This window comes from Quercus robur, chromosome 1 (genome assembly GCF_932294415.1).
Source record: "Quercus robur chromosome 1, dhQueRobu3.1, whole genome shotgun sequence".
In the NCBI taxonomy this organism is placed as follows: Eukaryota; Viridiplantae; Streptophyta; class Magnoliopsida; order Fagales; family Fagaceae; genus Quercus; species Quercus robur.
Genome location: NC_065534.1, coordinates 21967887 through 21993622, shown reverse-complemented (window position 1 = coordinate 21993622; position 25736 = coordinate 21967887). Strand labels below are relative to the sequence as shown.

General features: G+C 32.4%; 1 protein-coding gene and 1 long non-coding RNA gene across 4 annotated transcripts in view; one reads left to right on the top strand and one right to left on the bottom strand.

The window, feature by feature from the left end:
- The window catches only part of LOC126725533 (uncharacterized), a 35674-nt gene extending 26099 nt beyond the window's left edge, over positions 1-9575 (bottom strand). The window contains exons 1-3 of one of the 3 annotated variants that reach the window (XM_050430331.1): positions 9414-9575; positions 8943-8993; positions 7259-7375 (exon numbers count right to left, since the gene is read on the bottom strand). In XM_050430331.1, coding sequence (XP_050286288.1) covers positions 7259-7369 — 111 coding nt within the window. In that variant the 5' untranslated portion in view covers positions 7370-7375; positions 8943-8993; positions 9414-9575. The remainder of the gene's footprint in view (positions 1-7258; positions 7376-8942; positions 8994-9413) is intronic. The other 2 variants (XM_050430324.1, XM_050430336.1) reach the window with 2 other exon arrangements.
- On the top strand, positions 1380-3698 carry LOC126725566 (uncharacterized). Its single transcript, XR_007655503.1, has 2 exons — positions 1380-1644; positions 3299-3698. It is a non-coding gene; the product is annotated as an uncharacterized LOC126725566 (long non-coding RNA).
- Positions 9576-25736: the final 16161 nt, after the last annotated feature.

The following is a 25736-nucleotide window of genomic DNA, read 5'->3' as shown; positions in this document are numbered from 1 at the left end:
TTTGAAAATAAGATTTTAACTTATGTAGCATACACTCTATACACACGGGTGTGTAATATATTTAGAGCTTTTAAGAAAATGGTAGAATGTTTAGTTTAAGGTGAATCAGTCTTGAAAATCCTCCTCTGGATAAGTTGCATAGTTTGCTTCTAGAAAATATTGTTGAAGACTTGAAAGTGATATATGTTTGTTTTAGGAGACGACAACGTTTTGGGTTGGTGGGTACTCAGTTCTTAACTTTCAACTGCTCATAATGTATTTTTAATTACTTTTATTTCCCTTTTCTTCAAAATAATAATATAAAATGATTTTGGGTGATTTAATCAATGTAAAGAAAATCACCCACAAAAAACGAAACTACGTAATTTTGGGGTCACTGGCAGCTGGGATCACTGGCAGCTGGGAGAACCTTAAATAAGCATTTATTTATGGTATGTTTGGAAATGGCTTTTAACTTTAATACACAACTTTTTAAAACCTTATTTTTTTTCTGTATATTCTCATTTTTTTCAAAAATTTTCAAGGTACAAACTAGATAAGTTATTCACAAACAAACACTTAGTATAAACAAACTGTCAACAAAGAAAAAGATATAAAATCTTTGTTTCTTAATATATTACAATGCAATCATTAATGAAAATAGAACTAAGTATTTTTTTAAATCTTTAAAATCATTTATGGTTCAATATGTACTAATTGTCGCAACGATTTTCCTTTCAATGAATAACATTATAGCATTCATCAAAACCCTATCTTCCATTCTGTTGTGAAGATAGGATTTTGATGACATTCATAGTTGAAAATGTTGGCTTTGTAGTTGTAGTAGAATTGTAGAAACTAAAAGAGTAAGCCTAGGTATGGCCACTCTACATAGTCCAAATCTTCTGTTCCATTTTCTTTATTTCACTCTATACTCCACCAATAAACATATGCCACATGTCCACCTATTTAATTAAATTTTACTTTTCTTATTTTAATTATCTAAAATAAAATAACACCTTACACCGGCCATCACCACCCCACCATCAACCTTCGCCCACATTGACCTGTCCTCTTGTCGTCGTCCGCCTACTGCCGGCCTCCAACATCTTTAGCATCGTCGGCCACGGCCAAACCACCTATTTAATTAAATCCAACCCCATCCTCACTGTTGCTTTCAAACCCACCAATTAGAAACCCATGTTTCAAACCCAAGCCAATGTCATCAAATCCTAAAAACCAAACTCCAAAGAGAAACTAAATCATTGAATCAACCAAAGACAACAAAACAAATCAAAGAGAACTAACACAAAATGGGTTTGGTAATAGTATAAAAATGGTAGGGTGTAACATCCCAGTCAGACCCAAAAAAAAGGGGGGGGGGGGGGCAGATTTTTTTTGGTTCCCACGTGCCTCCCAACTACCCCACCTAACCCATCCTCCCCCACCACATATCTCACAATTCCCTCTTTTCTCTCTTTGGCCGGTCACTTTCATTCTTGTTCTCCTTTTCTTTTTCATTTTCAGTCAACACAACACACATACACACACTCCTCTCCCTCACCCTCCCACCGGTACATTCCTCATCATCACCTTTACCATTTTTTCCGGCAAAATCACTGGAAAACCCTCAAGAACATCACACCTTCACATAAGTTATTTGAGGTCAAAGTTCTAATCTCTTTTGATGGGTATTATGTTCTTGTTTGAGGTTATTTTACCCAAGCTTTAATAATGATTTTCATGTGATTTAAGAGCCTTGGAAATGATATTCATGTGTTTATATGTATGGGTTTTGGTCTTGGTGGATGTATTTGATGAGTGAGTTCATGATTTTTACAACGATGGCTATCTAAGGCTTGTTATGGTGAAAATTTAGAGGTTTTGAGTTATAACATGTGATAGATGGTGAATATAATTTTTATTGATTATTTGGAGCTAGATAAAGATGTAAATTGTTTGTCTTGGAGAAAATTATGATTTTGGTGTCATGGGTTAGTTGATGATGTTATATAAATCTTGTGGGAAGTACTTATAAAGTGTGGAGGTTTTGATGTTAGATATGACACCTTGAACGATTTATGAGTATAAATGGGAGTCTATGCCTTGCAAATTAAATTGTTTTGAGAAATTTTGGAAGTGGAATACATTACATGTGAGGTTGAATACTAGACTTGCCTAATTAAGTTCTTACTTGGCAATTCCTAATTTGTAGTTAGATACAATTTCAAGCTTTGTGCTCATTGTGATAGGTTTGTTTGATATTGTTTAGGTTCTAGCCAATCTAAGTAGCTTTTAAATGGGATTTTCGGAAAATAACCATGTTTTATAGATGTTGTTTTGGGTCAAACACATTTTGGAAAATTATATATGGATATATGTTTTCTTAAAAGTATTGTGTTGTGACCCTATTATATATGAAAAGTGCATCATATTTGGTATTGCATTTGGGGAAATGCATGAATTGTTGATATGGAAAAATGAGCATCTTTTATTTAATCTTTGATAAGAAAATCATTGATTTTATGGTATATTGAAAAACTTAAAGATGCTTATCTTGTCTTATATTATTTGGGAAATTGATAGAAAATCTCTTGACAAGAATGAAGTTGAAAACCTTACAAGCTTTGTAGAAGTGAGATTATTTAAGGTTTTCTGAAACTACTTGGATATGAACTATGTGTTTCAAAGTAATGTAACCTGTGAGTTTATGTGGTTTTAACACCATGCCATGTGTGATTTCCCGGTAATCACCCGATTTGGTTTTTGTAGTCTTTGTGATAACAGAATCAAATCTAGGTCAGTGCTCTTTCACTTTGGATGACGCGTTCTTCCCTGCTGCCCATGAGGGGAAGATGCTCCTTGATTGTGTGTGGGTGAGGCTGCTGCCCATGGGGCCAAAAGACCACATGCAAGAGAGGTCCTATTTGACGCGCTCTCTCTGTTGCCCATAGGAGGAGAGGAAAACCGTGAGGGTATGGGTGAAGTTACTGTCCATGGGGCCAAGAGTCTACATACCAAAGAGGATAATATCATGCTAATTGTGAATGGGTGGATCCCTTGACCAGTCTATGTGGTAGTGTGGTATATTTGTGATAAATTACCATATGTTAGATTTTACGGCTTTGGAAATTATATTGCTAGTGCTCACAGATCATAATATATAGTTTCAAGGTATTTACTTTGAGAAACTTTGTGTTTCATTATTCAATCATTCTTGTCATATCATATTATTATTATTGAGAATGAAACTTGCATTTCCCCCACCCCCATTAATTATGCTACTTACTGGGCATTAGCTCATCCCAATCTTTTACAGTCTTACAGATTAATTAGCTATATCATGGGAATGGAGCTTGCCTTGTCAGTAGTGATTGGAATTTTATGCTGAATTGGGAGACATACATTACTAATGGTTGGTGATTCGATCTAGTTGTTTTTAAGGGAGCTAGTAGTAGTTAATTTATTAGAAGTTGGGCTCTTGAGGTTTGTTAGCCCAAGAATTTTGTTGGGATTGCATATTTTAGAGAACATTGGGACTTTCTATTTAAATCATTTGGAGTTTTGTAATATATTTATGTATCATGTGGAGACACAAAATTTTTAGTTATTGTTTGTAAATATGTTATAGAGCTCTGACTTGTAATATGGAGATTTTAGTGTGATTATATATTCTTATCATGTGGAAAAGGAAGGAGCTTAAAGAGAGATCTCTTACAGTTTGAATTGAAAAAAAAAAAAAAAAAGGAAGAAATCTACAAGTATACCTTTGAGATGATTTCTCATGCTATGGACCCTTTTGGGTTTGGGGCGTGACATAGGGTGTCAGTCTGTCAGATTTGGTTAGAGGCCATGCCTGAAGACATTGTCCCTCTTGTTGGTTTTGATGTTCATTAATTTTTGTTCTTCAATATATGCCCAGAGGCTCCAGACTCACTTCTGGTTTCTCAAAAAAAATATTTGCTCCCCCACTCATTATAAACGAAGAAAAAAAAACACTAACGTTAATTTTTATTTTACGAGGATCATTTAAATCCCACATGGTTGGAAGGAAATTTTTTTCCTTTTTAACAAATTTTTACTGAATTATTTTAACATTCCAAAAATATAGTCATTCTTTAGTGCCAAATACTTCATAAAAAATTGTAATATATCTGCACATAATTTAATCTACATTTTTTTATACAAAACTTATATGATTTTTAAAATCTTGAACTGAATGAAACATTGATGTATTGCTTATATTCTGTTCTGTATATTTAATGCACATTTGTTTTTATTGCATGTCAACCCAACACAAACACACTGTTGAGGAGAGAGATTAGATTAAGAACAAGAAACCATGCTCAGTGTGGTTTATATGAAAGCAAGTAGATTATCACTCTTATGGTTAGGTTCATGTATTCATCGAAACTGGATTCAGCATTGCACTAATGCACAACAGAGTTATGAGCAGATGAAATATCTATTTTAATTCTGATAGACAAATTATGTTCAACATAATGAACCGAATGTTTTTATGTTCACCTACTTATTTTCACTAATCCTAAGACTTAACAATTATTGAGTGTTCTTGTAATTGGAGAATACAAACTCTGCTTAAGACAATCAAAGGCAAATAGTCATATAACAACAGCATACAGCACACTAGCAAAACCTTACTAGGAGCAGCTACTTTAAATCAGGTTACATGCAACACTTGTCCAGAACTACAGTTGTGTGGTACGGATCAGAATGTCCCTGAAATAATTACTGTCTAATGGTTTCTGAGAGGACCTGACCCCATAGTGAATCTTCTGTCATTTTCTAAGAGTCTGCAAGGTCTATGGGAGTTACTACTAAGGCAATAGTTTTGGTATAGTATTCTGCCATTTATGTACGCATAGAATGGGTGAAAAAGATGCATTACTGTGGCCATTGGCACAAAGTTATCTGATGCTTTTTCCACAGAACGTCATTGCTTCTTACTTCTTTTGGAAGGTTACCATAAAAAAGAATGCAATAGCGCGAAATAGTATTCCAGTAAGGATGAGGAAGGCCAAACAACGATACCAATGATTGAGATCATAGCCACTTGTCATAAGTGAACCACAGCGTGTTATTAGCCACGCTCCAGAATATCTGAAAGCATAACAAAATCAAAAGGCAAAACATTATCAACTTATGTCATCTAGAAGAGATCACTACATACTGAGAAGGATTGTTAGGCCAAACCTTTTTGCATTTGCTATTACAAATGCTTCCAAAGCCCACTTTGTGTAGCATAAGTCAGCAATAGCATCCACAATTTTGCTATCATTATTATTGGTTGCTATGAGAGTCAAAACAACTGGAAGAAGCACTAACCACTGCATAACACAAAAAAAGTGGCTTTTGTCTTAAAATAAGAGGATATATACTTCCAATAAGAGCCTTTATTTATATAATACATACATTATACATATATGTGTGTGTACGTATGTATACACATGCACACAAACATATATACAAATTTTGCAGGTTAGGAAGCAAATTGTTAATATTACATAACATCAGTAATATGTATTTCCAAAACTACCTTCTTGTTAATATTTGTATGATAAATAGTTCTTGAGCGCATTTCACATTTATCTTCGGGCAAAAGAACATAATAACCATAAAAAGCCATGAAACATAAAAGAAATACAAAATCAATACAGTCCAGAAAAATTAAATTCATTCATTTATTTTTTTGATTGGTAAATTCATTCATCATTCAAAGAGAGCTAAAACAATCCAACATTACTATGGTCCGTACCCTTGGCAAATACATTGGATCAACAATTTTGGATGGCTGCGCCCACCAAACAGATTAAACATAGCTTCTTAACCCTCTGCAAACATATTCCTACCGATTTGAAAAAAAAAACCAATGTTTGTGATTTAACAAAATTAGTCAATTATTATATTGGAATAATTTATCAACATCTAAACATACATTGATGTATGACTCTCCATGATTCCACAAAGAGGGAAAAGCTTTTATACTATCATGAATTACCAAGCTGAAAAAAAAAAAAAAAAGTGGGTTTCATTCACTTCATTCAAACCAAAAACATATGGGCTAAAATTCAATTTAAAACCTCAACTTTTATTTCAATTTTCAAATTAGTCCTTTAGGTTTAATTTTTGTTAATTTAGTCTCCCACTTTGTTAAAATGAGTCAATCTAATCCTTCTATTTAAATTTCTTAGTAAATGAAACTGTTTTTTTTTTTTTTTTTTTTCTTTTTAAAATAATACTTATCAAAAAATAATATCTAATAAATGCATGGCACATCTCTCATGAATGTTATCGGTTAAATTTTAATTAAAAAAATAATTTAAACGATATTTTTTTTCCTAATAGATTTGTATGGAATGACCAAATTAACTCATTTTGACAAAGTGAAATACTAAATTAACAAAAACTAAACCTTAGAGATTAATTTGAGAATCGGAATTAAAGTTATGGGCTAAATTGAATTTTAACAAAATACTTGCACCTATTTTCAAAGCAAATTGAAAGAAGAGAAAAGCCCACAATCACTATTCTTATCTAAAAATCACAACAATAATAATAACATAACATGGCACGAATGAACTGAGACCTACCTTGGGTGATGGATGTCGTGGTTCACGCAAGGGTGAGGATGGCTTCAGCATCCCACTTTTTCTTGGAATCTTGTCCTGAAATTTAACAGCCTCATGGAGAAGATTTTCCTTTTGATCAGCAAATCCTCTTGAATTTCCCAATTTCTCAGCTATAGTGAAATTATTGAGATTGTAATCGCCTTTTATAGCTTTACTTATGAAATGCAATGCTTTGGTCTCATAGGCCATCGTTTCATTACCAACTTTGTTAATGCGGTTTGTGTTTGTTGTTGGTGATGAACGACCCACACGGTTGCTTAGAGTTCCATGTTTCCATTGTTTGGACTTTGATTCCTTGGTGACCTCGTGCTCAAGTTTCAAACTCTTTTGAAGTTCGCTTATTTGGCCTTCAAGTCTAAGTATCTCACCCTCAACCATGGCTAATTCTGCCAACAGCTGCTTTATCTGCATAATTTACGTGACAGATAAATACGTTATCACTTTGCTGTTTTTGTACCTTAAACAAGATTAAGTGAATCAACCTAGTCCAAAGTATTTTAGGTCATCATTTCCTTACCAACTCTATCATTTCATCAGGAGTCATATATTACTGCTACAAGTAGTTTATAATATGTGTTCCTAATGCGACGTTGCATGTTGTTCCATGTCACAAATGAGAAGAAGTTTACCTTAGGAGGAAGGAAGTTCGGTATGCTGACAGCAGAACCATTATGTTGATTAAGGATATGCTCCAAAACCTCATGCATATTTTCTTCTTGATTCAACATTTTTTGAAGCATAGAGACCTACAATATGGTAAATCATTAACATAGCTAGCTTTCTCCAATAATATGTATAGACTGATATGTCTAGATGAAACTCATAAATATATAGATTATATCTTTTGTCCTTTTTATTACTCTCTCACCCTATCTTTTTTTGGAGGAAACACATATAGCTAATGTATTATCATAATTGTTAAATGATTAAATTTATCAAAATAGTAATAAAAAAAAAAGAAACAAAATGGTATTTATTGGAACAAGTATTGTTTTATAGAGGAAGAGATGATAATATCTAAATACCTAGACCAAATAGGTAGATAATAAAGGACTATCACAACAAAAAAAGAAAAAAAAATTATATAATAAAGGAATTGAATTGAATTTAATAGTATAACATTTATCTCTTTCTTTCTTTCTTTCTTTAAAAAAGAAAAAAAAAAAAATATATATATATATATATATATATATATATATATATATATATAAATAGAGATGAAATATTTGATCTCTATTTGAAGGAATGATTTCTCTCCCCAACCCCATTTTTGGAGGAAATGAAATGGACAGGACATTATCTCAATCTTTTAAATTTCTTGTACTAATTAAACATCTAAATAAGGAAATAGACTAAATATCCTTTTATAGAGATTCTTTTTATTCTATTCATTTCCCTCCCAAATGGAATGTGAATTTTCTTTCTTTTTTCAAATAGCCTAGGATCAATTATTGTTTTATAAAGATAGAGACGATGCTTTGAGTATATGAGTAAAAAAGGTAAAAACTTATCAGAATATTACAAGTTTTATCATATTGAACTTATAAATTAATGTGTTACTAATCACAATTCACAAAGAAACAATTCAAGAATTCAATTATAAGGTGATTGAAGATCGTCAATCATATTCATTATTACATTAGTTTGTAAGCTTTGTACAGTAAAGCTTGTAATATTTTTTACATTTTTTCAGTTTTTTTTTTTTTTTTTTGGAGAAAAAGAAATTTCTAAGTACAAAAAGGTTTAGTTGAAAAAGATCTTTTCCATTTCCTTGGCATTGCAATCTTCCTGAGATGACTTGTATCCCATGTAATTAATTGATTATGGTTCCATAAAAAATTTATTATTGTTTTTACAAAGAGAAAAATAAAGGGGAACAATATGAGAGTTGACTATTATATATATGATTTAAGAGCCATAGAGCGTGAGTTATTATAATCAGGATGAGTGCTCAGTGTAGGACGATGTCTTAAAGAATGGAATAAGCTTTTTCTGGGTCTACAACTCCAGCTGGGATCAGCTCTATTACTGTTACGATTCTCAAATAAAAAACAACGAAAAAAAAAACTCTATTATTATTTACATTAATGAAGAAATAAATGCTTTACTTTTTAACAATAATTATTGAATTTTACCCAATCCATTATGGACTGTCTAGTTGAAACCACAAGGAACATGAACCAGACAAGGGTCCCATCACTTAGGTCTTGTTTGTTGTGTGGTTGTGAAACTTATTAAATCCTCAAAAATGCTTGGTTTCCTCAGAGTCTCAGACCTAAAGTTACAAAATCAAGACAAATGGTTTACACATACCTCTCTTTCAAGATGCTCCCTCTTTTGCTGCTCACTAAACTTCTTCCTTCTCTGTAATATTGCAAGAACAAAAAAAAAAAGAAAAAGAAAAAAGAATATAATAAGCAAAATGAAGAAAATTAATATGAACATAAAGAAATAGGGTATCAACAAGAAAGTATTAACATTGCTTGAAGTATATGCTTGAATTATTTTAGTTAGAAGCTTAACGAACAACCTTCTTGAAATGACTTAAAAATGATATGTACAAAATTCATCATTTTTAAAACGTAAAGCACTGCAAACCTTTTGTAATCATGGCAAAGAAAGCAAGAAAGGAGGGGATGTTCATGCTTGAATCGTTCATGGCAAGTAAGAAATGCATCAAAAATACGTTACAATATTACTAGCAATTGATCTTTTTCTCATGTGTAGTAGATGCACTAAAAACCTCTTTGGCAAACAAAGCATAAAATGATAGACAAAACTTACAATCTCCAAGGGCGTGTGAAATGAGTCCCTTTGGCTCGCTTGGAGAAACTTCACCACAACCTAGCATTAGTCTGAGTCTGCCCCAAAATTTGGAAGAAATAAAACAGCATGGAATGGTCCTCAGGTTTTGATCATCCTGGTGTTGGTGGGAGCTTAAAGATTGCTTGGACACAAAGGAAGAGTGGCTACTACTACAGGTAGTTGTTGGTGTTGACGTTTGAATTGAAGGGCAAAAGAATTTTTGTGTTGCTTGAGAAGAAGTTGATGAGAGAGAGCTTTCATGGTGATGAGGTTGGTTCATGAACTGGGTTAAGATTAACGGTCTCATTTGTGGGTGGGACATCATGCAGAGAAAGAATGGTATTGTGGTTGTGGGGGCTTGGCTTGGCGTAGCTTGCACTTGTAGTTTCAGAGTTAGAATAGCGGTTATACCTTCTGCTGAGGAGTCTTTAAGTCTTCTAATGTTTCCAATGTTTACATCATTTAGGGTAACAACTAACTTATAATAATGTATCAATTACCAATGAATCTAATTCATGAGGTTTTGTACTTCCACTCATTAATCAAAATCTTTGCTCTATCTGACAATTTAATCAAAACAACATAATTAAATTTAAAAGTAAAAAAAGGACTTGTTATTAATTTCTGCTTGGTTTATCTTTATATATTAATCTTTATCTTTATATATTAAGAGAATTCAGAAAGTTAATTATTACTTTTTTTTACTTTAAAAAATACTCTTAATTTAATTAACTTATTCTTATTTCTTAAAAAAAGAAATAACCTATAAAAAAAAAAGATTAAAACTGTAAATCAACAAAATTAAAAATAAAATAACTACCCAACGTTCATAAAATAGAAAAGTTAGTTATTACTTTTTTTACTTTTAACAATACACTTAATTTAATTAATTTATTCTTATTCCTTAAAAAAAAAATTTAAAACTGTAAATCAACAAAAATTAAAAATAACATAACTGCTCAATGATCAATAAATTAGAAAGTTAGTTATTGTATTTTTAGATTCTCCCAAAAAAAAAAAAAACAGTTATTACTTTTTTTACTTCCAAAAATACCCTTACTTTAATTAATTTATTTTTATTCCTTAAAAAAAGAAATAAAGGTTAAAAATTTAAATCAACAAGAAATTTAAAAAAAAAAAAAAAAAAAAAGCTACCCACGGATCCTATATAAAATAAATAAATAAATAAAACACTATCCAAAAAAGAAACACTATCTCATTCCTACGTTAAAAAAAAAAAAAAAAAAAAAAAAAAAAAAAAAAAAAAAAAAAAAAGTCCTTAAATACTTCTCCTTGAGGAGAAAGCTTTCATTTGTTCCTCTCTTCCCATTTCCAATGTTGTGGAATGTATGAGAAAAAAAAAATTCTAATAACATTAGATCTCATAGACTTCAAACTCAATATTGTTTAAGTTTCTTCTCTATTATTTCATCATATTTCTAACTAACACTATCTTCTTCCATACTCACTGTTTCATGTATTGAATTATTCTCAATGGTTAAGTGTTTTCCTGTCAAAATTGGTAAGCCTTTCAACAAAATTTAAATACCATTTTTTCAATTTAATTATATTGTGAATTGATAACTCTATAACCTTTTACGATACGTGAACTATATGAAAGATATTATAGAAAATTTGGTTATGTGTGTGTTTTAGGATTTATGCATACTTTTTTGGGATTAAATGATTAATGTTCGACTAACTTTGGACCTTTGGTAACTATTTTTTCTTTTTTCTTTTAGCAACCAGCCATTGCTAACCGTTAGGGAAAAGAAAATTCTAGTATTATAAACCTTTTTCTTCTTCTTCTTATTTTAAAGTGGAGAGGAGGATTCAATTGCAAGGTAAGATCATTGAACAATAATTTTTTGAATCTAATATCATAAACATTTCTTTTAGAGTTCTTCATAAATTGATATGACCATAGCACATAATAAAAATGTTCAAGTTTTCATTTTAAAACTAGTTATAGGCCCCGTGCATTGCATTTTTTTATAATTCTTTTGTAAATTATTATTATTATTATTATTATTATTATTATTATTATTATTATTTTAGAGAGTTTTAACCTATGACGTCTGTTTTTAATAATAGTTTTTTATCATCAGACCAAGACATCAATTAGTTTTTGGTGTAAGTAGGGATTGAACCCCAGATTTCTTATTCAATCATTAGAAACTATACCAATAAAAGTAACAATTGTAAGTAACAAAAATATAATTATAAGCAATGAAAACAAAATTATGGTTTTTGCTTCCAATCATTGCATATTTATAAATAGACATTATTAGTGAAACATAAAATTTTATAATATATTATTTTTATAACATTTGAAAGATTATTATATAAAATTTAGGACAGTACTTTTGTTTTATTAGTACTCTTTTAACTATGGTATATTATGCCTTAAAAAAAAACTACGGTATATTATCTAAAAAATACTATGACACATAAAATTTTAGTATTGTACGTGATATGCATATCCTTCTTAATGTGAAGGAAAGAAAAGACATGGCAGTAAAAAAAAAATTATTAATATTGAAATACAAATTAAGAGGAAAATGAAACTTTTTTTTTTTTTTTTTTTTGAGAGATGAGGAAAATGAAACATATATTTAATTGTCTCAAACATATAAGTACTATCGTAATAGTAACTGATACGCATATCGTAATACTCCATCAATTAATATCAATCAATAAGGATGTGTGTATCGTAGTACTCATCAATTAATAAGAATATGCATATCGTAATAGTACTCTAGGAAAAAATTGGCCTTTGCCCTTTTTGAAAAAACAATCCAGCATTTTGCCTCATTTCCCAATCTAATTAAGGAAATGTCCCTCTTTTGAAACTCGATTTTCTCAAAATCAAGTTAAGTTCTATAGTGGCGTTTTTAAAAAGCTTATAGTGACGTTTTACGAACATATAGTGGCATTTTGAAACTCGAGCTCCTTGAAATCGAGTTATAGGCAAAAAAAAAAGAAAAAAAATTACATGTAACTTGACTTCATGAAGATCGAGTTACAAAATGCCACTATAAGTCCTTAAAATGTCACTATAAGCTCCTTAAAACGCCAATATAGGGCTCCATGAATTTTTTTATATTTTTTATAATTCAATTTTGAGAAAATCGAGTTTCAAAAGGTGGTCATTTTCCTAATTAGTTTGGAAAATGGGGCAAAATGCTGGATATTTTTTTTGACATGGGTATTTGCCCATTTTCTCCTAGTACTCCATCAATTAATATCAATTAATAAGGATATGCATATTGTAATACTCATCAATTAATAAGTACTATGGTACTTTCTCTTTTCATTTTTTGTACCTTTGTTTTATTAATACTAATTGATATTTCCATTTGAATTTGGGGGATGGGCTAAAAAAAATACAAACAAAAAAGTGCCTAGCAAAAAATATCAAATTGGAAATGGTATGGCATTTCCATTTTAATAATTCGCACCAGAGTACTTATTAATCGGCAGATTTGTTCAAAAATGTAGTTTAGACTTTGGAGTCAATTTTGTCACTTGTCAATGTATACGGGCACTTCGAATTACAAATATTAAACTTAATTATAAATTGTATTCCCTTTAACTTATTCTAAAATTTAATTTACATTATTAATTTAATTTTTGTTTAATTCAACTATTTAACTTTCAAGTTATTACTTTCTCAAAAAATAAATAAAAAAACTGTCTAGTTATTAATTCAATTTCCCGTTAATTTCTGTTGAACATATGCCATTTATTGAACCCAAAACGACATGGTTTTGTTTTAAATCACTGAAACACATTATGTTTAGAAGATAATGCTTTTTATAAGCCATTTTTTAAAAAGTATTTTCTATAAAATTATCTTTTTTTTTTTTTTTAATGTTTGGTAGCAACTTTAATATTGAGTTGAAAAATAATTTCTTGATTTCTATAAAAAAAATTAGTGGAAAACAATCTCTTAAAATAAGTTATATTTGTTTCTAAAAAATAAAAGTCATACATTTTTTGTTAACTAAAGATAATTTTCCTTTGATTCAGACAAAACTATATTGTTAAATATTGAAATAAAAAGTTGATAAGTAATTAAAAACAAAGTTAAGAACTCAGTTGAAATATAAATGATATGTAGGTGGAGTTTGGATAGCATTCTGTTAGTTGCATTGCGCGTCTGCGTTGTTTTTTTATGGGTCCCGTGCATTGTTCACTGCAAAAAATGCTACCTATAGCTGCATTTTTTGTAACCGCGTTTGTAAAATACGTGGCTATAGCCACCTTATAGCCTCGTTTGAGACAAACGCAGCTAAAGCTATATACCTATAGCTGCGTTTTGAAAAATGTAGCTATGTAGCTGCGTTTCTGATGTTTGCAGCGATGTTTTATTGTGTAGGGCTTATGGCTGCATTTACAAAATGCGGCTATATGTCCAGTAGATTTTTTTTTTTTTTTTTTTAAAGATTTCCTATAGCCGCGTTGGATACACGCGGCCATAGGCTCACCTAAAGCCACATTTATAAAAAAAGTGGCTATATTGTTGTCTGTAGCTGCATGTTTCAATCACGGCTATAATATAAACAAACTTTAAAAAAAAAAAAAAAAAAAAAAAAAAAAAAAAAAAAAGGGTCTATAGCCGCGTTTTTGAAATACGGCCATAGGAAAACCTAAGCTACATTTGTAGAAACGCGCTTAGAGCATGCCTATAGCTGCATTTTTTAAACGCAGCTACAGGTCCTAGTATAAATTAAAAAAAAAAAAAAAAAAAAAAAAAAAAAAAAAAAAAAAAAACTCCTCAATCTCACCCTAACCCAGTTGTTCACATCTTATCCCAATCAGCGACTCCCAAACCCTACTCATCAATCCACCCCTCTCTACCACCGATCCTACTCACCAGCACCGACGAAGCCCAGGCCTCCATCACAGGCTTACTCCTTCGGTCTCTCCCTCTCTTCAATTCTCAATCTCACTCAAGATACTCTCACAAGGCCGAGTAACAGTAAGTTTTTAAAATTTTTTGTTTCGGTTTTTGTTTTAGGGTTTCGATTTTGGGTTTAAATGGATTTTTTTGAGGGATTTGCTTCATGGGGTTTTTATATTTTGTTGTTTTCTTGCAAGAACAAAACAACCTCTCTCTCAATCTCACTCGGACCTCTCTCAATCTCCCCAATGGTAAGTTTTTTAAAAAACTTATGTTTTCATTTTTGGTTTAGCATTACGATTTTGGGTATTAGTGATGTTAGACTTAAGAGAACCTCATTAATTAGGGTAAGGTTTATTGTTAATGCTCGTATACTTATCTCTATGTAATATTTAGATTTAGGATCCATTTGGGTAGATGTCATTCATTTTGATAACTTTGTCAGATAAAAGAAGTTGACATGTAGGGTGATTGGCATTCAAATGACACAAGGGAGGTTTATGGAGTGAGCTTATGAAACATGATAGATGTGGTTGGGACAACTTTATTAAATTTGTAAGATTTGAAATGGAAGATGACACCAAGATTTTTTTTTTTTTTTTTTGGTATGATAAATGAATGGAGATTTAACTTTGAAGGAAAATTTTTCTTGAGCTCTTAATTATTGCAAGGAATAGAGATGCTTGAGTTGCAAACTCCATGGATTGCTCAAATGGAGCTATCCATTGGAACCCTTTATTTTTTAGGCCAGTTCAGGATTGGGAAATGAAAGCTATGGAATACTTTTTGGATGATCTTTATTCTACTAAGGTTAGGCACGAAGGAACAGATAAAATCGTTTGTCACTCCTCAAAGAAAATGGATTCTAGGTTTAAAGCTATTTTTAGATGTTGCTCATTAAAATATAAAACCGGGTATCTTAGTTTGTGAAAAGATGTTCAAATTATGCATATACTGTCACTATATAAAATTGTAGGCATTTGATACAATTTCGATTTTTGGCTATTCTTCCAAAATTTAGCCTATTTTTCTTTATTATAACAAAGAAGAAGTCCTCATCATAAGATATCTATTGAATTTTTTAGATCTCTTCTTTTGAGTAATTCTTTCTGTCTCTTATATTTAAATGAATGATTCCAATTCTGAAATCATTGTTTTCCTCAATAGGTTTTATTATCAAGATGTTTTTGTTTGACTATTGGGGTGGGTGGTGGTGTTATGTGCTGGTTGTCCACACATGGTCATAGTGAATATGTTCTTGCTTATATATGAGTTGATGTCTTCATTTTGGAATTCTTAGTCTTGTTTGATAGACTTGCTACTATCTGTTTGTTTTGTTTTAAATTTCCTTTTGTTATTGTTCTTCTATGGGGAGGTAATGTTGGGGGTTGATCATCTTGATATGATAAAGGGAATTCCACAAAAGATATTGGCATTTGAAAAGTTCCTTGAAGAAAATCCACAATGGCGTGTTCAAGTAGTTTTGCTACAGATTGCTATACCAACAAGGACAGATGTTCCTGAGTGTATGTTCCTTCTTACATTTGCTCCATTTACATTCGTATCATTGGAAAGATACTTGTTGTTGGCTACTAGTCAACTTAAGAAGGCCCTAAAATTAATTACTTGAGTTTGGGTATACATGAATTCTATTTTACCATTTAACCCTATCTATACCTCCACTCTGTAACCACATCCAAAGATTTCTAAAACTGTCCAGCTTTATAACAAACTAGCTGAATTGTGATTCTTGTGTAGCAAAAGAAAAGATCTTTGTTACTTATATAAAAATATCTTGATTAAGAATCTACAACTTTTTATTTTTTGTTCCCCAGTCCCCCTTTCCACTTCTTTTCATGTGACACTTTTTAGTGCTAACTATATGCTTTAAATTGGTCAATTAAGATTTATTGTTGACAATTATATTGTAGTTACATGAGAGTGTTTTCCGTGGCTGGTTGATTATGTTATCATCATCAATGTTCATTTTTTCTTGGTTTGCCTTGCCCTACGACAGTGTCATGCATGCCTTTGTTTGTGGTTAGTTAATAAAGTTAATTTATAGAAGTATCATTCTGAGGGTTTTAATTGGAAGTACTTGCTCTGCTGGCCATGATATAAAATTCAAAACTTCCAAAATCTTATTTTAATCTTAGAGAAACCACTATCAATACTGCGTACTTGTTTCTTTGATAGATCAAAAGCTTACAAGCTAGGTTCAAGAGATTGTTGGACGCATTAATGGAAGATTTGGAACTTTGATTGCAGTTCCAATACATCATCTGGTTTGTCTTTACCTTATCAACTTTTTTTTTAATGGCATCCGCTCTTGATGATGCTCTTTATCATCAGACTAAGACACCAATCAGTTTTTGGTGTAGGCGGGGATCAAACTCCAGATCTCTTATTCAACCATTAGAAACTTTACCAGTTAAGCTAATTGGAACCCACATGATATACATAGAATTAAACAATAACTTCCTTGAATGGTTAGCAAGGGTTAACATCCTATATACAATTTTTGTTATTGTCTATAATTTATTAAGGTCTTTTAGATGGAAATTTACTAGTTTAAGATATAAGAAAATATTTATACTAATCAACAGTCAAAATGTGCTATTATTACAACATAAATATTTATTTGAATGCTTAGAAATTGGTAATCACCTCAGAATTTTAAAATTATTTTGGTAGTTTTTTTTTTCTTTTTTCTTTTTTTTTTTCTGGGATTGGGTGTAAAGCACAGTTGCACTGCTTTGTTTTAGAAAGAAAGTTATATATAAATTTCATCTAATATGAGACCACTTTTGATACTTACCAAAACAACAATGAATCACTTTTGAGAATTGTAGTTATTATTATTCTTAGTTGTGTGAAATTGGCACAGATGGATGATGTAGAAACTGAAAATTAGGTGACTGTGCTGTGTTTGTTATTTTGTTCCTTTGCTTATTAATCTTTGTAAAAATGTAACTACCACATTAGATATTGAATTTGGAAGGCTTCAAACAAGGGATATGTTGCAGCATCTGTGGATAGGTCCAAATTCCAATGCATCTGTTGATGTCATCCAAGGTGGTCGATCTGTTGAGGTCCGAGCAGTTGGTGTTACAAAGGTAGCTGGGAGTCTTCTCATAACTGTTTTGTGCTTTTTCATATCACATGTTATTCTATTTGCAACCAGGAAAAAAATCACATGTCAATATTTCATTTTCAATGATTTTATGTGTATATAGGGTGCAACTATTGATAGTATCTTGGGAGAGAGAGTTCATTACAAAGGCATGAAGTCACCTATTGATTATGTCCTGTGTATTGGGCACTTTATAGCAAAGGTGTGTTTTCATTAATTTTTTAATTTTAAGAGGAGCATTCCTATCATTAGAAGTATTCTTATATATGAATGTTTTGATTTGAAGACAGAGCAGTTGTATCTTTGCTGAATTTTCATTCACAACATTTATTTCTACTTCGACCTTTATGTATAAGAAGCAGTTACAAACTGTTAGTAAGCGTACAAAACAACTATTTTTGTTGTCCCAACTTACACTCCATGGCTATGTTTTTACATAGAATACTGATTTAAAATATTAAGTAAAACATAAGGGTAATGAGTGTATTCTAAAGGAGCCAATGGTTTTTGAACTAAATGGCTTATTCTTGTCATAAGCCTGGCTTCGAGTGTGAACTTATCATCAAAAAAAGAAGCATGGGTTAGAGTGAGGTCATGAGTTCAATCCTGCATGGGTGCTGGAGTTGCATATACCTCTTAAACCGAAAACCATGATTTATGAACAATAGAGTCCTTAATCAAATTTAAAATGATATGGATTGTTAGGAACTTGTGATTTTTGGTAGGAAGTTGTGATTTATGGTTCAATTTAAGTATCTGTTTGTGGCTGAGGCTGTTTGGTTTTGATTTTTGATTTAGCAAGAAATTGTGATTTTGGGTAGGAAGTTGTGATTTAGCAAGGAAAAAAAAAAACCTATAGCCATTTTTTTAAAACTCAGCCATAGGTTTTACCAATGTAGGAGGCTTTAGCTAAAAAACGCAGCTTAAAGATGTTCTATAGCCGCGTTTTTTAAAAACGCAACTATAGGTCTCAGCCTATAGCTGTGTTTACAAAACGCAGCTATAGGCCTCAACCTATAGCTGCGGTTAAAAAAGCGTGGCTATAGACCCACAGGGGCTATTGTCACGCAGTATAGGCCATGTTTGTAAACGCGGCTATATCCTATAGCTATGTTTTTGTGGTCTATAGCTGCGTTTTTGAAACGTGGCTATAGCCCTCGTTTGTTGTAGTGGTTCACAGGACCCGCAAGTACCTTTTTCAGCAAATATAACTTTAAAACTGGGTCTCACGGCACTATTCACTTATTTAAAAATTATTTTGCTACAATGTTTTCAGTTTTCAGTTTTCAGTAATAAGTGGTATCCAAACAGACCCGTAGACGACATGTTGTACAAAGTTAAGAACTCAATTGTCAGTAGCCATCGCCCTTAAAGAGACTGTTGTCCCCAGCAGTTACAACAGTCAACAGAAAAAGCTCTGCAGAGAGAATTGGATTGAAAATCTGAAAGATATCTTACAAAGCTGATGAATTGCTAGACCTTATATCTCCTCCACATGAGCTTTTGTTAATAATAGGCAAAGAGGTACGTATCTTTTCCTCAAGCTCGATCCATCTTGACTGGTTGGGAATTGAAGACCCTTTTAGCTTAAACTAATTTTACAGTGATAACAATGTTGAAAACCATTTCAATATACATATGACTTTTGATGTCTTTGTCCTTTTATGATGCTTTTTATATTAAATTTATTTTTAAGAAACATTAATGTTTGATGCATACGACAAGTACACACAACCTTAAAAATCGTAGTTTGAAAACATGATTTTACAAATTAACTGGTATTGTGTTTTAAAAACAAGATTTTAACTTATGAAGCCTCCGTTTGGATACCAATGAAAAATGAAAATTATTTCACTATTTAACTTATTTTTACTACTATTCATGGGCCCCACTGCACTTTTTGGTACTATTCATGGGCTTTACTGTACTATTTCAGCTAACTTTTACCTTTATCTACAGTATTTTCAGCAATAAGTTTTCAGTTTCAGCAAAATAAGCAGTATCCAAACAGACCCATAACATACAATATATTTAGAGCTTTTAAGAAAATGGTAGAATGTTTAGTTTAAGGTGAATCAGTCTTTAAAATCCTCCTATGGATAAGTTGCATAGTTTGCTTCGAGAAAATATTGTTGAAGACTTGAAAGTGATATATGTTTGTTTAGGAGACAACGACGTTTTGGGTTGGTGGGTACTCAGTTCTTAACTTTCAACTACTCTAATGTATTTTTAATTACTTTTATTTCCATTTCTTCCAAACAATAATATAAAATGATTTTGAGTGGTTTAATGTAAAGAAAATCACCCACAAAAAATGAAACTATGTAATTTTGGAGTCATTAGTAGCCCGAGACGAAGCCAAGACTTTGGGGCAAAAATATTTTTAAAAAATCATTATAAAACTTTAAAGGCAAAAATGCAAAACTAACTCTCTAACTTTCACTCTTTATCATTTCATTCCTTTAACTTTCAGTTTTGTCAATTCAGTCCTCTAACTTTCAATTTTTGTCAATGGAGAATTCTGTTAAATCCTAGTTATGGGCTACTATTAATGCCACTGAAACGACGCCATTTTTCCTTCTTCTTTTTTTTTTTTTTAATTTCGAAATTAAAAGAAAAAAAGAAAAAAATGTATTAAAAAAAAAAAGAGAAAACATTTACAGTGAAATCAAAACCGAGGAATCACTCCACACCCAAATCCCTAACTTAGAGTGGAAGCATAGTGATCATGTTGGTTCAACAACCGAGTAACCGAATTCTCAGCTTGCTTGACCGATTGCTTTTCCTATCTCGTGGACAAACTGTTTACAATGGCTCTTCGATGAATCTGTCGCAATATTTCACCGATTTCGGGCATCCGATACTGGACTGAGTTCGCACATGACCTAATTCGCAAGCTTGAAGGATCTCCTGGTGAAACAAGAAGCTTGGTGGAGTTCAACAAGTCATGGCAGAACATGAAGAAGCACAACGTTGCTAGCAACTCCAAAGCTTCAAATCGACACAATTTATCGATGAAAGAAGCAATCAGTGCAAGCATTTCACGAGGAAAATTAGTCTCGAGCACCACAAACAACGATGCTAGTCCTTCTTCAATGGTGCCTAGGTTCTCAAAGTTAGGGATTTTGATGTGGAGTGATTCCTCAATTTTGATTTCAGGTAAGGTCGTCGTTCCCCTTAAATGTTTTCTTTTTTTTTTTTTTTTTTTTTTTACAGATTTTTTTTCTTTTACTTCCGAATTAAAAAAAAAAAAAAAAAAAAAAAAAAAAAAAAAAAAGGGCGTCGTTTCAATGACATTAACGGCAGCCCATAACTGGAGTTTAACAGAATCTTGCATTGACAAAAATTGAAAGTTAAAAGACTGAATTGACAAAATTGAAAGTTAAAGGACTGAAATGAAAAAGAGTGAAAGTTAGAGGGTCAGTTTTACATTTTTGCCAACTTTAAATAAGCATTTATTTAGAGTATGTTTGGGAACGACTTTTAACTTTTATGTACAACTTTTTAAACCTTATTTTTTCTCACTTTTTCAAAAAATTTCAAGGTACAAACTAGGTAAGTTATTCACAAATAAACACTTAGTATTAACAAACTGTCAACAAAGAAAAAGATACAAAATCATTGTTTCTTGATACATTACAATTCAATCATTAATGAAAATAGAACTAAGTGTTTTTTTAAGTCTTTGAAATCATTTATGGTTGAATATGTAATAATTGTCGCAGCGATATTCCTTTCAATGAATAACATTATAGCATTCATCAAAAACCTATCTTCCATTTTGTGGTGAAGGTTAATTTTGGTGACATTCATAGTTGAAAATGTTCGCTTTGTAGTTGTAGTAGAAACTAAAGAGAAAGCCTAAGTATGACTACTCTATAAACAGAGTCCAAATCTTCGGTCCCATTTTGTCTGTTTCACTCTATACTCCACCAATAAACACAAGCTACATGTCCACCTATTTAATTAAATTTGCCTTTTCTTATTTTAATTATCTAAAATAAAATAACACCTCACACCGGCCATCATCACCCTACCATCAACCTTTTCCGGCACCGTGACTTGTCCTCCTGTCGTCGTCCACCTGCCGCCGGCCTCTGATGTCGTCAGCATCGCCAGCCACGGCCAAACCACCTATTTAATTAAATCCAACCCCATCCCCACTATTGCTTTCAAACCCACCAACCAGAAACCCATGTTTCAAACCGAAGCCAATATCATCAAATCCTAATAACCAAACTCCAAAGAGAAAATAAATCATTATATCAACCAAAGACAACAAAACAAATCAAAAAGAACTAACACAAAATGGGTTTGGTAAAAGTATAAAAATTAGGAAATAAAAGAGAATGAAAATGAAAATTAAAGAGCAAAAACAAAAAATAAGAATGAGGAATGGGTTTGAAACATGGGTTGGCTTGGGTATGAAACATGGGTTTCGGCTATGGCGGTTGGTGCGTTTGAGATTGACGGTGCGGACCGAAGATGATGTTTGGCAGTGACCAGAGATGTTGGTGGCGCCGCCGACAAGTACCGATGAAGGTTGATGGTGGTGGTGGGTTGAAGGTGATGATATTGGCTTGGGTTTGAACTTTGAAACATGGGTTTCACCTGGTTGATGGATTTGAAAGGAACAGTGGGGATGGGGTTGGATTTAATTAAATAGGTGATTTGGTTGTGATAGGTGATGCTGATGACATCAGAGGCCGGCGGCAGGAGGACGGAGGACGGTGCCAGCGAAGGTTGATGGTGGTGTAGTGATGGTTGCTATGGGGTGTTATTTTATTTTAGATAATTAAAATAAGTAAAGTCAAATTTAATTAAATAGGTGTTCACATGGTTGTGTTTATTGGTGGAGTATATAATAAAATAGACAAAATGAGACAAAAGATTTAGACTCAAAACAAACAAGCTGGTAATATTTTAATTTTTTAGTTCACAACATCCACTCAAAAAGTATGACCACTCTAGTTCTATTTAAAAAATTTTAAAAGGCTTTGTTGTTTGTTTCGAGTAAAATTGGTTGAATGATCTTAATTTTTTTAGCTTTGTTATTAATATTTTTTTTTTGTGCTAATTTTTTTGAGTTTATTAATCTTGTTTTAGATTTATAAATTTTTTTATGGACTTTAAAGGATTAATGGTATTTGTGGGGCCTGAAATTTGAAATCCCAGCCCACTTCATATCAAGGGCCCAAAGCCCAAGCCGAGGAACCTACTGCCGAGGACGTGTGATGAAAGCCCCTTAATGGTCCAAGAACGTGGCCGAGGACGATCTCACGCTCAACACCTCACAAATGCCTGAAGAAAAGGACAAACTCAGTACAAGAGCAGTACAAACGAGAAAGCTGCCAACGCCATAATGTGGAGCCCAGCGCCTGGCGAGCCCATACTCCATACCATGCTATCCAGCTTTTCCCCAACCACTCTGACGTATGGATTGATAGGACGAGTAATTACCCCAAACAAGGAAAAACTAACATGTAGATGAAGAACTGGAGGTGAGTACTAGTATAAAAGGGAAAGGGAGCTAAAAGAGAAGGGGGGGGGGGGGGAACGAAAAAAGGGGAGGAATGGTGAGAATGTAATGCTCCTCGGACTAATTTCGAGGAGTCAAACCTTTCAAACTACATTGATGCAAGGCTCAACTATACAGTCCAAACCCATCTTTGTATGATCGCTCATGAAACCGGGACTAGACCGAAACCCAGCGCTCAAAGGCAGGCCTTTCCAAACCCACTCTCTACAAATCATATTATTCGGGCCCTTTACACACGAGCCCAACGTCATCCTTGGGTCGTTAAAAATCGTGTCCCTACAGTATTGTTAAGGGGGGTTAATTGTAATTTTATTGAAACAAATTGCTAAAATCAATACTTTTTTTAGGAATGCTAAAATTAATACCTACACACACACACACAAATATTTTATATATAAAAAATTTGGGGGGAGGGGGGGGGGGGGGGGGCATTGCCCCCAAAGCCTAGGAATAGCTCTGTCCCTGCTAGCAATGCATTTCTTATAGAGACTAACTAAAAGACTTACTTGAATAAACTTGAAACTTAAATAATTGAATTGAACAAGAGTAAAGTTAAGAGTTAAATTGAATTTTAGGCAAAGTTAGAAGATATAATTTGTAATTTAACCAAAATAATATTTATTTTATAAATTAAATAATTTGATCTTAATTGAAATACACCTGATGAAGTAAAACACGTGTTATATATTTTTTAAATTAGATGAAAATTAAAACTTTTTAAAGGGAAATTAAAACTATTTGAGATTATAATAGTATGTCCATAAATAGTATGTATTTTGTATATTACTTTGGTTGAAATTATGACCAAATATCCCCCCAAAAAAATGTATGCTTTTTTTTTTTTTTTTTTTTGAGCTGAAACGATAGTAGATTTTATTAATTAAGAAATATAAATACAATGGGGAAGAGAAAGAGAGACATATGACCTCCTTTTTTCTCTTTTGCAATAGTAGCATATGCTAGAGTAGCACGATTACATGTAAAACAAAGAAAGAAAACAAAGAAACAAAGAAAAAATTCAAAAACCAAACTACTGTAAGAAAAGCAAATCTTATCTTGGATACCCAGGAAACCTGAAAAAACTGCCAAACGACATCTTCCTAATATACATGAACATCAAAATGAAGAGTTTTTTTTGTTTTTTTGTTTTTTTTTTTTCCATCTTAGAACTGTGTTCATTCCCGGCATGGCTGCCATGCAACCTCCATCAATCCCATAGTTGGCACAACACCTTGCTCATTCTCCACAATTCTATGTTTCTTTTTTCTCATAACACCCGTAGCCTCCTTAATCAAATTTTCTGCTTGCTTCCTTTTATTCCCAAGTTCCACGTCAACAATTGATCCATTAATAAGAATCCGAGATCTTGTGGTAAGCCTCTTCCAATTCCTCATTGTTTTCGGGCTTCCAATTGTAGACCCGTCCATGGACTCAACTTTTTTTGGGCTATACAAAGATGGACTCACACCTTTATCCTGATTATCGCTCCTTTTGGGCCGGCCCTTACTAGTATTCTTGTTTCCTTGCACGTTACCACAACCAACCTTAAAACCTATCTCTAATCCCTCAAGACCCGGTGGAGATATATGCTCACCTTGTTTCCCCATTAAGTCACGATTGAGGATGACAGTATCCTCATCCATGACTACAACCTCAAACAAATTAGAGGAAATCACGCCATCAGTGGGAGTCACACTTGAATTTGAAAAATCTGAATCAATTTGATGGTGCCATTGTGGTTCATTCCCTTGATTCCCGGCCTCCACATTTATGGGTTTTGATGGTTCAATAACTGGTCCCACCATGATTGTAGAGTCAGGCAGTAACGCACTTGGAGAGGATATTATTGAATCTTTATGAAATAAATTCTATTGCGCAATTGTTGGGCTTTCCGTTCCAATTTCCTGAAACTTCGTCATTTCCTTATCTGTATTCATGCTCCGTTTAGGCCTAGTTGTCATCGGCGCAATATCAGTTTGGACGTTCGGCTCTCCTTGTCGGCATGGGCTTTGCTGGTCAGTTCTTGAAGTCTCTGCTCTGCCCCGAAATCCTGCTTTCATCCATTCCCCGTATGGCCTGTCTTCAGTATCATGTGTATTATGTGGCATAGCGCTATCTTATTTGAGAGTAAGTATTTTGTGAGACATTGGGTGCATGCGCCTGCCTCATACAAGATTTTCACCTTATTTAATGACAAAACTTGGATTCAATATTTGCTCATAGCTATTTTTCAGGGAAATGCGGTGTTGTCTTCTTATGGAAATATTGTGGAGGATATTTGTTGTTTAGGCTCGTCTTTTCTGTTTTCTGATTTCATTCATGTGCATCGTAGTGGTAATATGGTTGTTGATGCTTTAGCTAAAAAAGCTAAGAACATGGTAGGGTGCCAGATTTGGTTAGAGGCCATGCCTGAAGACATTGTCCCTCTTGTTGGTTTTGATGTTCATTAATTTTTGTTCTTCAATATATGCCCAGACTCAATGTCTGGTTTCTCAAAAAAAATATTTGCTCCCCCACTTGTTATAAACGAAGAAAAATAAAACACTAACATTAATTTTTTTTTTTTTTTTTTTTAAGGATCATTTAAATCCCACATGGTTTGAAGGAAAATTTTTTCCTTTTAAACAAAATTTTACTGAATTATCTTAACATACCAAAAAATATGCAACTGAATTGGAAATGTAGTTTAAAAAAAAAAAAAAAAAAAAAAAAAAACTAACATTT